Source organism: Pelodiscus sinensis, chromosome 23, assembly GCF_049634645.1.
Source record: "Pelodiscus sinensis isolate JC-2024 chromosome 23, ASM4963464v1, whole genome shotgun sequence".
NCBI classification, from domain to species: domain Eukaryota; kingdom Metazoa; phylum Chordata; order Testudines; family Trionychidae; genus Pelodiscus; species Pelodiscus sinensis.
The window spans coordinates 341,845-358,394 of record NC_134733.1 but is presented as its reverse complement, the minus strand read 5'-3'; the positions used below and the strand labels follow the sequence as shown (position 1 = coordinate 358,394).

Sequence of the window (16,550 nt, the reverse complement as noted above, 5' to 3'; positions counted from 1 at the left end):
GATTTCCTTAATTACTTGCTCCATTACCTTCCCTGGCACAGAAGTTAAACTGGTCTGTAGTTTCCTGGATTGTTTTTATTTCCCTTTTTATAAACAGACACTATATTTACCCTTTTCCAGTCTTCTGGAATCTCCGCTGTCTCCCATGATTTTCCAAAGATGATAGAGGACATATCTGAGCCTCTAGCGATCAGCTCCTTGAGTATTCTAGGATGTATTTCATCACGCCCTGGTGACTTGCAGGCATCTAACTTTTCTAGGTGATTTTTAACTTGTTTTTTATTTTATCTTCTAAACCTACCCCCTTCCCCACTAGCATTCACTATGTTAGGCATTCCTTCAGACTTCTCAGTGAAGACCGAAACAAAGAAGTCATTAAGCATCTCTGCCATTCCAAGTTTACTGTTACTGTTTCTCCCTCCTCACTGACAAGTGGGCCTAATCTGTCCTTGGTCTTCCTCTTGCTTCTAATGTATTTATAAAAGTCTTCTTGTTTCCCTTTATTCCCGTAGCTAGTTTGAGCTCATTTTGTGTCTTTCCCTTTCTAATCTTGCCCCTGTATTCCTGTGTTGACTATATTCATCCTTTGTAATTTGTCCTAGTTTCCATTTTTTATAGGACTCCTTTTTTATTTTTAGATTATGCAAGATCTCGTGGTTAAGCCAAGGCTGTCTTTTGCCATATTTTCTATCTTTCCAACACATCAGAATAGCTTGCTTTTGGGCCCTTAATAATGTCCCTTTGAAAAACTGCCAACTCTCCTCAGCTGTTTTCCCCCCTCAGTCTTGATTCCCATGGGAACTTACCTATTAGCTCTCTGAGCTTACCAAAATCCGCCTTCCCGAAATCCATTGTCTCTATTTTGCTGTTCTTTCTATCCTTCCTTAGAATTGTGAACTCTGTGATTTCATGATCATTTTCACCCTAGCTGCCTTCCAAAAAGATAGTTTGCCATTTCTTTCAAGCAGGGGGTGAAGGGTGTTGGGATGAGTGTGTTAATGGGATGCTGACAGGTTTCCAGAATCACCTATTGCACGCTCTCTGATGAGGCACTTAGGAACCTAATCCAGAACGCAAAGGGGGAGCAGGAGCTGTGAAATAGCTACCCACAGTGCATCACTATCAAAGTCAATGGTAACCATCCTATTGGGGATGCACTACATCAAACTCTTGTACGTAGTGGGGACACGTACCTTCGACTTTACAAAGTTGGGTGCTAAAAAAAAAACCTGTCCTTAATAAATTTGACTTTACCTCTGTGTAGAGAAGTCCTAGAAAGCCTCACATGACAATAAAAATCAGGCTCTTCAGAAGGTGAGAGGAACAAATCTTTATTCTGGAAAAGAGCCTCTCTGATGAGGAATGGAAATAATAAAAATTGTTCTGATTTTCTCTCCCCCATGAAACACCAATATCGGAATTGCCATTGTACTGCTGTCTATTTTGGTCTCCTGTTCATCAGCGGCTTCTTCTTAGACACAAGTTTTCAATTTGTCTCCCACTCTAGTCTTAAAACCCCTACAACTCATCTGACTTCTACCAGCAGAGGATTCCAGTCCTCAAAATATTTATAATCTGTGCCCCGAGTGCTGCCAATTTCAACATGTGATGAGGAATCTTCTTCCTGCTGAGATCTCAGTCAGATTTCTCCTTCTCTTTCATGTGCAAGAAGACTATGCTGAACATGAAGAGGCCTATCATCATGGAGAAGGCACTGGCATAATATGGATATGCTGAGGGGATAAAACGCTCATACTGTGTGTGTTGGAGGGGACGTACAGACACCTAGGAGAGAAGAGAACATGAGCTGGGTCACAGGAGCCAAGTGTGTGTGGCTGGAGTATCTCAGCTCTATTTAACTTACACTCCCATTTGGCCAATGCCCTACTCAGATAACTATAGAACCAGATTACTGGAAAGATAAATGTACGGTGCTCCTAGAAGTGCTTTATAAACAATAGGATGTGATCAATCCCATTTTTTTTAAGCTCCAAATCCTCAATATGTTGGCAAACCTTAACCCTCACTAAAGGCAGCCTTGGGAAGTGTCCAGCATTGCCTTCAGACAAGATTGTGTTTAAGTATTTAAAAAAAATCCACCTCTACAAAGGCTTATTTCCAGGCCTTCTTGAATATTACTGAAGATAGATTTGAAAGATCTTAGTCTGTCTCCCATTTCACACACACAGGAAGGCTGGTCACCAAGAATCAGGTGATAGCAACTCAAACATTTGCAAAGCTTGAGTACCTGACTTGAAATCTTAACCAGTGCTCTTACATTTCCTACCACACAGGCAGAATGTAAGTCACACTATTTACCTGGGTAGAGGAGTACAGATGAGTGTATCCCAGCCTGTTGTAATCCACTTTAAACTGAAACACTCCATATACATCCGGCAGTTTGAACTGCACACTATATCTGCCACCTAGGAGAAAGGCACCACCATTAAAAATTATACAACAAACAGAACAGGAGCATTACGTGTTAAGATCCTCACCTTCTCCCATGTGTCACAGCTCTTTCTCTCCCCAAACCCACCTTGTCCAATTTGACTAGGCTCTGGAACCCAAAGCCACTCCATTGGAGAGCTGTGTGACGGCACATTCCCTCTGAACAGCATGCTTCCCACAGGGATTAGCATTCCAAGTCAGTACGTAGGAGCAAGGTGAGTTTCAGTGGTGGGAAGAGGAGAAGTCAACACCTAGTTTTGTGTTATTGTGAACAAAGCCCTGTGCAAGAAACATTAACTGTCCAATAGGAGATTGGAAACGTACCATTTTTTTTCAGAAAAGTCCTTACAAATGGATCAATGCGGACAAATTCCAGCTGAATATCATCTCCATCAAAGGGGATCCACTTCCCATCAGAGAGCTTTTCAATCACAATGCTGTACTCCTGTAACATACAAATACACGCTGCATTAGAGGCATAAGAGGACCATGAGTAAGGCCTACCAAATTCACAGCTGTGAAAAAACACATCAAGGACTGTGAAATCAGCCCTCCCATGTGAAACACAGCTATTGGAGGGGACAGACAGGGCAGGCAGCATCCCAGCTGGGGTCTTCTACCATTCATTGGGCTGAAGCTGCTAGTCTGTGGGATAGGGGAGGCATGGGATTTCTTCTCCCCCTGCATGGTCACTTGGGGCACTGGGGGAGAGGAGCAGACCAGACACAGCTCCAGCTACCTCCCTCAGCTGTAGGAAGCACTGCAGCTGTGACGTGCAGCAGTGAGCGTAGTAATCCTGTGATTCCCTCACCCCAGTGTATGGTTACAGAAAAAGGCCTTGTACTTATTGTAAGACTAGCCATATTGGAAGGCTGAGGTCCTGGGTGCCAGCCATCTTCTTTCCAACCAGAAAAGGAGATAAATCTGCTTCCACAACACTTGTAGCCCAATAAACAAGAGTATATTCTCTCTGCACATGTCTATTTAACTCATCTGTCTACAGTCAGACTTACGACAAGGTCGGTGACAGTGTAGGCATTAGGTGGGGACGTCTCCCCAACACGATGGTGAGATACCTCTCCAACCCGCAGTACACCCTCTTCTTTGAATACCCAGCGGGACAAGGCAACAGCAAGCTCATAGTTACCAGTCTGAGAGTACCTAGAGATGGGGAGAGGTTGAGAACAGAAGCATCATGAGACACTACATCGGGGGGCATTCATAGGACCAAACATGTTTTTAAATCAGGAATCCTACAAAGTTTCTAAGTGCCATATCAGACAGTCAGTACCCATTTAAAATGATCACATAGGGTCCTTCTGGAAAACTAAGATCAAGATATTTATATTGGAGACAGCTATATGGATTAGCAAGCTTGGCAATTTGCGCTGCACTTAAAGAAACATCCATTTTCTTTAACATCATAATCTAGTGAGTGTAGATTTTACTGTAGCAGGGCTAGCTAGCTATACAATAGTAATCCGTATACTCCCATCAGTTGTCTTCAACACAATTAGTTCTTCACCTTCCAGAGAATCGTGGACCAAAAAAGAGGTAGAAAAACCTGAATGGTCTGCCCTGCCTACATAACACTATGTTAAGCTAGTGCACCTTTGAGAGCCAGGTGTAGCTTTCTGCACAGCAGAGTTGAAGAAAGCATCACTGAAGAAATCCAAAGAGCCGCTGAAAACGACACGGGCATTGTTTCTGGCCTGGAGACCAGCAATCAAAAGGGTATTCTTCCCAACAGCATGAGGGTACTGAAATAGGACAAAAAGCAGATTTAAACCAGTACTAAGGATTTGTATGATAATAGCATCTTGAGGCCTCAACAGATGGGCTGGGTACTCTACAGACAACACACATAGTTAGGATGCTACATTGTGTTTCATAGCATCCTAGGGCTGAACCTCAGGAGATCATCCAGTTCAGCTCCCTAGTTGATTAGTGGATAAGGGGGGGGAAATTGCAGAGCTGCAGTGGGGTTGGCTCTCAGCCCCAGGAGCTAACCCTGGTGCATCTCTGCCTTTTAAATGTCTTAAGAGCCAGGCAAGAGTTGGGACACCTGATTCCCAGCTTTTGCCCAGTCCCCTGCCTTCCCTGCCTCCTCCAGAGACAATGCTGAGGGGAACCAGCTTGTAAGACAGCTCTCCCCAGCACTGGCTCCTGCTCCTCCACCTTGCTGTCTCTGTCAGCCAGCTTATGCTGATCGGATAGTCAACTAGACGCTTACATCCCTACACGCAGTAAGCCTGAAAAAATGACAAGTGGTCCTGTGGCACCTTAGACACTAACAAACATATATACAGTATTATGAATCTTAAAACTTAAATACCCACCTGAGGAAGTGAAGAAACAGACTGACAGAGCCAGACAAGTACCCAGGAATCTGCTTTTTCAAGACAGGCCCAACAACAGAACGCCGCTAGTCATCACCTACAGCCTCTCAGCTTAAATCCCTCTAGCACATCACTGAATCTACAACCTATCCTGGAAAACAATCCCTCGCTCTCACAGGTCTTGGGAGAAAGGACAATCCTCTCCTACCTACAAACTACAGGGAAGATAGATTTCTATATTAAAAAATATATAGTACTAAGAATATGAACCGAAGCTTTAAAAAAAAAAAACCATAAGGATTTGGCACAGATTATAAAAAGATAATTGTTTTAAGTCTCTTGATCCATTCTTAAACTGCCAAGCAGCAATTAATTCCACAAGATTTAAAAAAAATAAGGACAAAGAAAATTTAGCATACCTGCGAAATGGGTTTATCTGGGAAGAAGGAATAAGATGTAGAGGAGCCAGTCAAGATATCTAGTACCAGAGGGTTATCAGGATCAGCTACCATCCTGTGGTGAGAGAAAGAGAATCAAATACAAGGAATAGTGATAGAGATGCAGCCGTGTTAATCTGGTGTAGCTGAAACAAGAGACAGGACTGTGTAGCACTTTAAAGACTAACAAGATGGTTTATTAGGTGATGAGCTTTCGTGGGCCAGACCCACTTCCTCAGATCAATTTGTGGAAGAAAACTGGCACAACCATATATACCAAAGTGATACAGTCAAAAAAATGAATGCATGTGAAATTGACAAATCAAATTTTAGAACAGAGTGGGGGTGAGGGGGGAAGGTAGTGTCTGTGAGGTAATGACATTAGGGGTGATAATTGGGGAAGCTATCTTTGTAATGGGTGAGATAATTAGGGTCTTTGTTTAGACCCATACATAAAGTGTCAAATTTAAGCATGAATGACAATTCTGAAGCTTCTCGAAGTATGGAGTTAAAGTCTCTTTGAAGCAATATGCATGACCTTATGTTATGAGAAGCTTTGGTATATATGGTTGTGCCAGTTTTCTTCCACAAATTGATTCGAGGAAGTGGATCTGACCCACGAAAGCTCATCACCTAATAAACCATCTTGTTAGTCTTTAAAGTGCTACACAGTCCTGTCTCTTGTTAAAGTACAAGGAAGACACCCAAAGCTGGTCACACCTGAAGGTACCTGCCCAAGGAGACTAAGTTGAATTTAATTCACACTAAAGTCTAACAAATATGAAATTCACAGAAGTTGAGAACCATAGGACCGACTCATCTCTCCCTGAAGTTAGTGGCAAAAACACATTGAATTCAAAAAGGTAAAATGTTAATTTTGTATCAACAGTTGACTTTAAAATAGCATAACTATTCAGATATTTAAAGTGCCATCACATCGGAGATGGACGTTTAAGAACACAATTTTACAAAACTTGAAGTGTTTCTATGCTTTAAAGTCCAATAGAACAGTTTAAACAAACATGACTATACTAGCCAATTAGCCGGTCGTGAGACAGGCTTTTCAGGTCTCTTCCAGGTCCGTCTTCTCTCCTGAGCCTCTGGTCTCTCGTTCCCTGTCTCTCTCTCCTCAGCTCGCCTCCTGCCTCTTCTCCTCCCCCTCCTGCCTCTCATTTGGGGGGACTACGGAGCCCAAACAGCCGTTTGGGCACCACACTCCCCATGCTGCATGGGAAGCACGGAGCCCAAATGGTCGCTTGAGCCACTTGCTCTCACGCGGCGGCCTGAGAGGCGCAGAATTCAGCCAAGCCCCACTGCGGGAGGCAGGGAGGTGATGTTCATGGCCAAGGGGCAGGGCCTGGAGCCGCTGTCACGCCGCACGTCACCACCCCACCCCCCTTCACTTCTCGTTGTGGCGCTTGGCTGACTTCTGCGCCACTAAGCGGGGCTGCCACGGGGGAGCAAGCGGCCGTTTGGGCTTCCCTGCAGCGGCCCAGCTGAGTGGCGCAGAAGTCAGCTGAGCGCCACAGCGGGAGGCAAAGGGGGGCAGAGCCTGGCCATGTACGTCACCGCCCCGCCCCCCTTCGCCTCCCACCATGGCACTCAGCTGACCTCTGCACCGCTCAGCCAGACCGCTGAGGTGGAGCAACCGTCGCAAGCGGCCGTTTGGGCCTCACACTCCCCATACAGCACGGGCCACCCAGAGGGAACAGCCAGCATTTCAGGCAATAGTGCCTCCCAGAGGGAACAGCCAGCATTTCAGGCAATAGTGCCTCCCAGAGGGAACAGCCAGCATTTCGGCGTTACAGATTCTCAGACACTGGGCTGCTCGCTAGCGCGCACACACACACACCTGTGCCTCTCTCTCTCTCACCCACCCCCTCCATGCCATCGTGTTAAAAAAGGACCAAATGCCTATTGCAACTCAACTGAGGGCCAAAAAAGCCAAACAAATCTATGATACTTAGTTTATAATCATGCATTCTTCAGCCCTAGGGTTATTACTTATCTGGATGGAAGATGGTGGCAAGAAACCCATTCAACCACGGAGCTCTTGTTCCAGTTCCAGCCCCATTGCCAGCCTTGCCTCACAATTCACTTACCCGACTCCGCAGAAGAGAACAGGGTTTACCGGAGTTCTCCCAACAATGGTGGGAGCCTTCAACAGATTTTCAGAGTCTGCAACAATGAGCGTGTGCTTCGGGGAGGAAACATAAGAGACCTGTGTTAAGCTTTCACAAGCTACTGGACCATTAGTGCACAGGCATCTTGTTAAGATGTGTGCCCACTTGTCACTCACAAAGCAGTTGATATTCAAGAGTTGCCCTTCCAGCACTTCAAAGTAGCACTAAATGACTCTGGAGTTTCACCTGGGGTTCCACCTTAGTGGGGATTGATCCTGCCTCGGGCAGGGGGATGGACTTGATGACCTCCTGAGGTCTTTTCCAGCTCTAGGATTCTACGCAGGAAGAGTTGTAGCAAGGGATGGAGGAGGCAGAATCAGTAACCAGACTCAGAAGCCCTCAGAGAAAAGTCAACAGCCCCTGCTGGCCATAATTTAGAGCAAATTTTCTGTGAGTTGCACATTAGGAAACTTAAAATCAGAACAAAGGTAAACCCCAGGGCAACAGATTTCTTGCAGTAACGTATTATCAGTTCCTACTTTTTCGGATTGCTTGTCAGAAGCTACGAGAACAATGTGGAAGAGACTGCAAAAACACCAGAAAAAGTTTGTTGAGAAAGTACAGGATGGAAGAATCTGCGTTCCAAAGTGCCAGAAGATACTGGAGAGACAGCAGCTGCCTAAAGCCTTCGTCTATGACACTTACAGTCCATGCTACAGCAGTTCGGTTCTTCTTGGCCTACAAGGGTCTTCTCTAGACCACAAGGTGGTCTTAAGTAAGGAACAGATTTATTAAGCTTACAGCTTGGCAATCTGCTGTTAGGAACAGCCGGTTATGAAATTAAACGGTGACATGAAGTGGGTTAGGAGCTGAAATGCTGATGTAACTCAGGTAAAATTAGTCTTTCAGAAGAATTCTCTCTTCTGGATACACAGTTGTCCCAACTCAAAGCAATGGCAATTCCTTCATCCATTGTATACCCCTCCCACACGCTTAAAAAAAAAAGCTATGTTAAAAATGTTCTTAACTCTCAAACATTATTGGAATGTCTTGTATTTCTTCTGTAAAGACAGATATTTCAGAACCATGCAAGGACAGAAAAATCAAGACATCTGAGAAATGTCTACAGTATTTTCTATACTGATCTCCTTGTACAGGTGCCTTGGCATTACCTTTTTATCGGTCTGGCTATTAAGCATGACATTCTATCTCCTGACCCATCACAAATAAAAGGACGCTCCATAGGTCACTAGGAAGGGAGAATTCCTATCCAAGGCTATATCTACACTGCATGCTTATTTCAAAACAACAGAGTGCGCGTTTACACAAAATAAGGGGCTTCTTACTCCCACTTCCGTAACCTTCATTTCATGAGGAGTAAGGGAATTGGAAGGAAGAGTGTTTTTCCTGTGACTTCTTGCCGTGTAGTCAGTACCTACAGCCGAGTTAAGGTACTTGGACTTCAGCTACGCAATTAACACAGCTGAAGTTGCGTATCTTAACTTGACTTTAGCCTGCAGAGTAGACATACCCCAAGTGGTTCAAGGTTCACTGAACCCTTTACTATTCCAGGTGCTGTTCTTAACTGCTCAGTATGATTGGAATGTTAGAAGTTGCCCAGGTAGAGATTAAAAGGTGTGTAAAGAGGAAAAGACAGAAGGTTTGGCTCCATACAGCCAAATGCTACAAATATTCTAGCTATGTACTAGCTAAGATGAGTTTCCTTGAGCCCTGGACATCAGGAGTGGGGAACCTCTGGCTCGTAGACTGGGTCTGGCCTGCCACAAGTCTCCAATCCAAACCATAGGCTGAAATGCCCATGTGGCCTGTGACAGATAGAAGGAGAATGCTGGCCAGCAGCCAGTGACTAAGGGTAAACTCAGGTTGCTAGCTAGGTTGCTGGCAGGGAGCCAGAAGCACCAATGGGGACTGAGTGCTGAAATTTGAATTGTATAAGATACTTTGCCTATTTCCTTTGTGTGGGAAAAGTTAAACCAGGAGTTGACACACACACAATGATTTAAACCCAGGCAGGACTCGGGGCATGGAAGTGGACTAAACCAGGAAGGGAGCTGAGTAAATAAAGGGAAAAAGTGTATGCAGTCGTGGATCAGGATATTCTTCTTTATTTTGGTGGTTTGGTTTCAACTGCTCTGTGAGATCCATGCCTCCCCTCCTCAGTCACCATCTAAGACAGGGGTGTCCAAACTTTTTTCAGAGAGGGCCAGATTTGATGAAGTGAACATGTGTGAGGGCCGACCATTTTGCCTGACATTCTTTGAACCATTAAAATTAAATGCAAATTAACTGATTTATGCAAAGTTTATTGCAAACGGCATACTTTTCATTTCGTCACATGGATGACAAATCTAAACAGGTGTTAAATCACTCTGCCTTTCATATCTGAAGGCCAGATGAAAAAAAAATCCAGGAAGCTGAAATATATGTCAGGAACATTGTAAAGTACATTACATATTATTGGTAATAAAGGTTGTCTGTCAACTTTTAAGTTAAAAAAATATGAATAGGAACATAACACCAAGTATACATGTTATGTCCAAATATATTTAACTGATTTAGACCAACTGACGTTAACTGAGATTTTACAATGTATTCATCTCAATACATATGGATTCGTTGGGGGCCATAAAAGATAGATATTGCCAAATTACCTGGGGGGCCATATTAAACCAGAACATGGGCCGCAATTGGCCCGTGGGCCGGACTTTGGACATGCCTGATCTAAGAGATGTTCCTAGAGATTTTCTGTGTTTTACAGTAAAACTCTAATAGTCTGGAACCCAATTATTCGACACTCCCAATACTCCAGCATCAAAATGTCAAGAGCTCCTGTCCAGCTGATTAAAAAGCCGGTCGCTCAGTACACGTGCCAGCTGTACCCGGATGGAGTAAAAGGTTGGGGGGGGGGGGGGGGGGAGAAGAGTGGGATCATGTTACAGTATGGAGGAGAGCATTTTGCTTCAGCAAAGGGGAGAGGAGAAGGAGAAGGAGAAGGGAAGAAGAAAGGAGAGTGGAGGATCAGGTTACAGCAGGGAGTAGAAGCAAAGAGGAAAGAGGAGGGGAGAGGGAGGGAGATTGTGTTAAGCCGTGCAGCTGTACCAGGACCTCCCGATACTCCGGCATATTTGATAATCTGGCACCACATAGGTCCCAAAGAAGCTGGATTATCTCACGTCTACTGTAATTTGTTTTACTTAGTTGCTCTGTAACACCTAGCAATTAAGTATGCTTTATCAAATATATCTTTTGTTTTGTTAATTAAAAAAAACCAAAACACTAAGTTGCTTTGATTTGTGTGTCCTGGAAAGTACAGGAAGTCTGAAGCATGCAGACACACAGACCGAACAAGAGATCAGCTACCAGAGACTCCACTTTGTTGTCAAGCTCTTTGTGGTAAAGGAGCTTGGCATACACCGGGGTGGAGGTGGGGGGCAGGGCATTCAAGTGTTCCCCCTTGTTTTTAGGGTCTCTCACTTAATGGTAGCAGCTACCCTCCAAAGTCCGTAAATCTGTGACTCTGGGGAATTTTTGGTAAGCAGAGCCTATAGAGGCAAAATATTTAAAGTCTTTGTGAGCCCCCCAGCTTCTGCACTTGGAAGTGTCGGCATGGGGAACAGCCCTGATGTGGCCCCTGGGTGCAGAGGAGATCAGGGACGTCCCTCTGTATAGGAACTGTGTCCAATAGGAGCTGCACATGTGGCATGGGCAGTGGGCACTGCACAGAACTACCTTGCTGAGCCTCTGCCTAAGGCAGATATGCAGGCTGCTTCCAGGATCAGAATGGAGCCATGGCAGGCAGGGAGCCTGCGTTAGCCCTGCTGCGCGGCTAATCAGGAATTGCCCAGGTAAATGCCATCCAGTCAGATCCGCCAGAACTCTCCCGTACCACCAACTCCCTCAGAGCCCTCACCCCCTCCTGCAAACCTACACCAACCCAGAGCTCCTTCCTACATCCCGCATATCTGGTCCCATCCCAGGCCTCTGCACCCACCTGCGGGGCTGGAGTGCTGGCTTGCCACTTCGCAGCAGAGTGCCTTGAGCCTCCATTACTCCTACTGCCATCAGGGCTACATGTGGTTTGGGACTGATTTTTTCATGGTCAATGTCCGCCCCCAAAGAAAAAAAGGTTCTCGGGCATGTTCCTGACTCACCTGGCCTGGGTCTGAGACGTCATAGTTGTGATGGTCAATGACTGCTGTTCGGTCTTCATCAAACTCTATCCCACACTCACTGCCCAGCTCTCGCAGAGGATCACCTAAAAAGGACAGAGCAGCAGATTCCCAATTCACAGTATGTAGAAGACAAAAGCAATGAAATCAAAATAAAAATGAAGAGCTGCCCTATATGCTAATGTCCTGCTACCCACGCTACTGAGTTAACCTCTTAGCTAAACTCAGCTTTCTCTGAGAAGTAAAACTAAGGCTCTCTTTTTCTTTAATACCAAATCCCTCACTATAGTGAGGGTGTAGGTGTGTGGGCTGGTTCTAGTGCACAGAGTGTTGTATAATTTTAATTTTTGAAATTCTCTTTAAAAAAAGGTTGCAGCCAGAGTTCTAACTAGAGATGTTAAATGGCTGACTGGCCCTTGTCAGTTAACGCATGGCAGCTGGGCCGGGTGGCAGGCCCCTATGGCCGCAGCACCTAGGTTAGAATGGTGAACTGGATAAGTGCCATCATTTAACCAGTTTTAACAACTCCAAAGACTTTTTCTCTGCAGGGCTCTCCAGATCCAGCAAACTCCTGCTATGCAGCTACAAAATGAAAAAGACATCATTCACACCCCTTTGTTTGGCATGCAGTTTTTACTGACCAATGTCAGAACTGGCAGCCACAAGGACACTTCCACCTCCATCGATGAAAGCAGTAATTGTCTCCACATTGATGTTTCCGCCAAAATCTGAAAAGACCAGATATCCATGATTCAGTAAACTCTTTTACCAGTGCTTTGGAGCAAAGGAGGAGAGGGAAGAAGGATGGGGAAGCAGATTTATAGATAGGGTCCTACCAAATTCATGGTTCATTTTGGTCAATTTCTTAGTTATTGGATTTTAAAAGTCATAAGTTTCAGGATTTCAGCTATTAAAATCTGAAATTTCACTGTGTTGTAATTGTAGAGGTCCTCACCCAAGTAAGGGTTGTGTGCAAGATTATTGTAAGGGGATTTGCAGTAGTGCTACCAGGGCACTGCCTTCAGAGCTGGGCAGCTGGCTAATAGCTGAAGTCAGCACAGGAGGGCATACTGTGCCCTCCTAAAATAACCTTACAACTCACCTCCCACAACTCCCTTTTGAGTCAGTGCCCCAGTTTGGGAAATGCTGATCTCCCCCTTCCTCGCCTTGCCATAAAATCTCTATAGCATAGGGTAAAGCAACACAAGATCAGACTTCCCAGACCATGATACATTTTTCATGAAGGGGCCTATTTATAGAGAAATTATGCCAATGCAATAGGCACAGGAAATGACTTGGCCTCAACCTCAAGCAGGATCCTGAAGGTCTTGTACACCTAGGGCCATCATAAATTAAAGAGCTGCATTAAAGGAGGAAGGAAGAGAGTCTTTCAGAAAGAACACAAGGGAAAAAAAATCCCAAATCCTGCCCTGTAAAGACATTGAACTAGCCATTGAATCTCAGTTGCAAAGAAATAACCACATGAATTTTGTTAAGGGTTTTATTATTTTCTGAGCACACTGTAAAGCATACTTTTCTTTTGGTTACCTGTAGTTGATTTGTTTCTTCCTCACTTCACCCCAACATACAAATTCTTATAAATCAGTTTGCAGAAATTCTACATAATTCCTTCAAATAGGAAATGAATTACAGTTGGTTTCAGTGCAAGCATTCCTGGGAAATTATAAGGAGTGCCTCACTCATTCCATTCTTTAATAAAATCAAAGTTAAACTTCAGGATAACAACAATAACCAATATATAAAGAGAAAGCAAATGAATTTAGAGAAACATACATATCTGCAAGATGAAAGGCATGCAACCAACACTTTACTCATTACCTTAGTTAAGGTATAGTAGAGAGAAAAACAGGACAGTGAAAGGAGGACAGAAGTGGAGGAACTCAGAGGTTAAGAACAGGTAACACGAGGAAGACAATGAAATTTAGCTCTGAAGTAGTTTTAAAAGGGTTCCTACATACAGATCCTCTTAAGGATCTGATTCCAACATCCCCGTCCTAGTTGTAATGTTCAAAATTAAGTTACCCAGTGCATTCTCTGAGGTTCATCTGAAGTTAAGTGTGCTATAACCCAGGGCTACATATTATGCTATCGAGTCTCCTTCACATAATCAGTTAGCTCTCTGCTCTTGCTAAGTGACAAGAGTTCTTTTTAAAAGGTCTTCCTTGGCTCTCTTTTTACACTAATATAACCTGATTTTTTTCACTTTAGTAGTGACCTTTTTGAAAAACAACACTTCACTAACGATCCCTCATCAAGATTGATTCAGGCTGTTAATGATCTGGATTCTCTCTGTAGTACATTTTGGTATGAATGAAAACAATCACTACTACTCCACACTTAATTAGTGTTATTCCATCTTTTAGTTATAGAACAGTACATCTGTTAATCTATGGAAGCACTGCTCCAAAATACCTATTCAATAAATACTTTATACTTAATCACAATACCACAATTTTAAACACAACATGGGGATTATAAAGTGACACAATGAGTTTCAGGCTGACACTTAGTTTGACACTGCCTCTTCTAAAAAGATCTGGATTCCCTTACAGCAGAAAGTATAAAGATGGGAAAAAACTTCTAAGAGACTTATTAACAGCCATTGATGGTTACGATCACAGCAAACAATGGTTAAGAAAGGAGTTTACAGAAAATAGATATCCAACAGTGGCTGTTATTGCAGGTCCATAGTAATCAACTATATTTTTGTGCTAATTGTTTCTTTTACAGGCCTTTTCCTCCCTTTTAGAAGGGGCCTGAGGACCTTAAAATACTGCTCCTACTACAGTTTGCCTAATGACGAGTGAAGATAACACCTGCCAGTCTACATCTCAGGGACAGACCCCAAAAATCATCTTCAAGGACAAAATGAAGGAAGTCAGAAGACTACTTCAAGCCTAAGAAAAGTATTCACATGGTTACAGCAAGAGACTAGGGAGTTAGGACAAAGTCTAGCTCCACCACAACTCACTGTTTCACCCTGAGTAAGCCTCTTGCCTCCTCCCCATCTGGGGATCTAAAACAGCAAAAGACCCATATCAAGGGGGTGTTGTAAGGTTTAGCTAATATCTGCAGGGCACGTTACAGATCTACTAGCATGTTTTATCCAAGAGTCTCAAAATATTGCATAACTTAATTTCTGAGCCTTTTCCTTTATGCAAAAGGATACCGTACCTTCTACAGAAGGGGAGAAAATGATCAAGTTGTCATACAGAAATTCTCCATATTTTATGAGAGACAAGCCAGGGTCATCAGCAGTCCTGAAGGTGAGGTCAAAGCCTCTATCTGCATCCAGAAAACAAAAATCATAGCCATGAATAGTTTGCCTCAACATACAGTAACAAAAATATGAGACGGATCAAGGTGTAAAGAGAGAGAGATAAGAGAGCTCTTAATTATAATCTAACAATTTGGTTGCCATACTTTTAAAGTTGCTACATAAACATCTAAATCAAGCATTTTCTCTTTCCACAATAAATTTTTTTTCACAGCACTCCAGACAGCACTGTCTGTTACTGGTGATCTGCAGAACTGTCCCTGTAAATCTGCAAGCAGTGACCTTTAGACAGGGACTTTTTAGACAAACCAAATAAAACAAAAACAAGAATGTCTGCACTTTCAATAGTGATAGAAATGTAGCCATGTTAGTCTGGTGTAGCTGATTTTGTTGCACTTTCAATGGCATTGTCATGGACGTCTTTGATCAAAGGAATGAATGACATGAACACCACAAAGAAAGAAAAGAACTAACACAGGAAAGAATCAAACCCTCTAGCAGGGACTCCGGCCAAAGGTGAGAAGCCAGAAAACAAGCAGGTCCCCCCCCCCCCGCACTCACACACACACAGAACCAGACTGCTTCGAAAGAGCATATACCCCGGATCAAAGAGCCCATCCAGATGGCCGGTGCCGGGCTCCGCCGCCTCTCTCGGGTGACCCTGTCCCGTTTCCAAACGGCCCCTCGCCCCCTTCACGATCGCGGTGAAGATTTTTCAGAAAACCTCGCAGCCCAGACGCTCCCCGGGGCCCGAGCCTAGCGCGGGGCGTCTCCGAGCGGCCCCCCCGCCAGAGCCAGGCCCCCCCGCCGGGCCCCCCCGCCAGAGCCAGGCCCCCCCCCCGCCGAGCCCCCCCGCCAGAGCCGGGCCCCCCCGCCAGGCCCCCCCGCCAGGCCGCCTCACCCGCCAGAGCCAGGCCCCCCCGCCGAGCCCCCCCGCCAGAGCCGGGCCCCCCCGCCGGGCCGCCTCACCCGCCAGAGCCAGGCCCCCCCCCGCCAGAGCCGGGCCCCCCCGCCAGAGCCAGGCCCCCCCGCCGGGCCGCCTCACCCGCCAGGCTGCGGAGGAAGAGCGAGTGCGTGTCCCGCAGGTTGATGTTCTCCAGCAGCACCAGGGTCCGGGGCCCTCCGCCCTCGCGGGCCAGGCCCGGGCCCGCCGCTGCCAGCAGCAACAGGAGCCACCACGGCGATAGAACGGCCACGACCTCCATCTTCGGGGGGGAGGGGCTCACCCGGAACCAATCCTCCCCGCCAATCAGCGACCCGCCTTGCCCCTAGAGGCGGGACACCGAAAGCTGCTTCCCCCTGACCCGGAAGCGATCGGGACTCTGCACACGTTCCCCCCGTCGGGAAGCCCGCGTCCTCGGGACTGGGGTCCAATCAGGGACGGACAGCGCCACACAGCGGACCGCTCCCTGGGCGGGTCCTCAGAGGCGCCTGCGCGTTGCAGCCAGATTCGCGCTGACGTAGCCTGCGCTCGGACCTAGCCCGCCAGCGCCCCCCGCGGCCCGTCGGAGCGACGGCTCGTGCTGCGGCGGGGGCGGGGTGGCCGCCTGCCCTGCGTCAGAGCCCGCTCCCGGTAGTCATAGCAACCGCGCTAGGGCGGGGCCAGGGCCCGGCCCTTGGCGCGCGCCTCGAGTCCGTTGAGATTTCTCCACCCCGCCCCCTCCCTCTCTGGCCCGCCAGGCCCCGCCCGCCGCTGAGCGCCTGTCGGGGAA

At 45.9% G+C, this 16,550-nt stretch overlaps 1 protein-coding gene across 1 annotated transcript; it reads right to left on the bottom strand.

Annotated features, from left to right (window-relative positions):
• Nucleotides 1–1,315: 1,315 nt before the first annotated feature.
• Nucleotides 1,316–16,106, bottom strand: DDOST (dolichyl-diphosphooligosaccharide--protein glycosyltransferase non-catalytic subunit). Its single transcript, XM_075906339.1, has 11 exons — nucleotides 15,884–16,106; nucleotides 14,736–14,846; nucleotides 12,182–12,268; nucleotides 11,523–11,626; nucleotides 7,330–7,424; nucleotides 5,210–5,303; nucleotides 4,063–4,211; nucleotides 3,465–3,612; nucleotides 2,776–2,896; nucleotides 2,320–2,426; nucleotides 1,316–1,785 (listed from the first exon to the last, which is right to left on the bottom strand). Exons 1-11 carry the CDS (start codon nucleotides 16,041–16,043, stop codon nucleotides 1,636–1,638), a joined length of 1,326 nt encoding a protein of 441 aa, XP_075762454.1. The 5' UTR covers nucleotides 16,044–16,106; the 3' UTR covers nucleotides 1,316–1,635.
• Nucleotides 16,107–16,550: the final 444 nt, after the last annotated feature.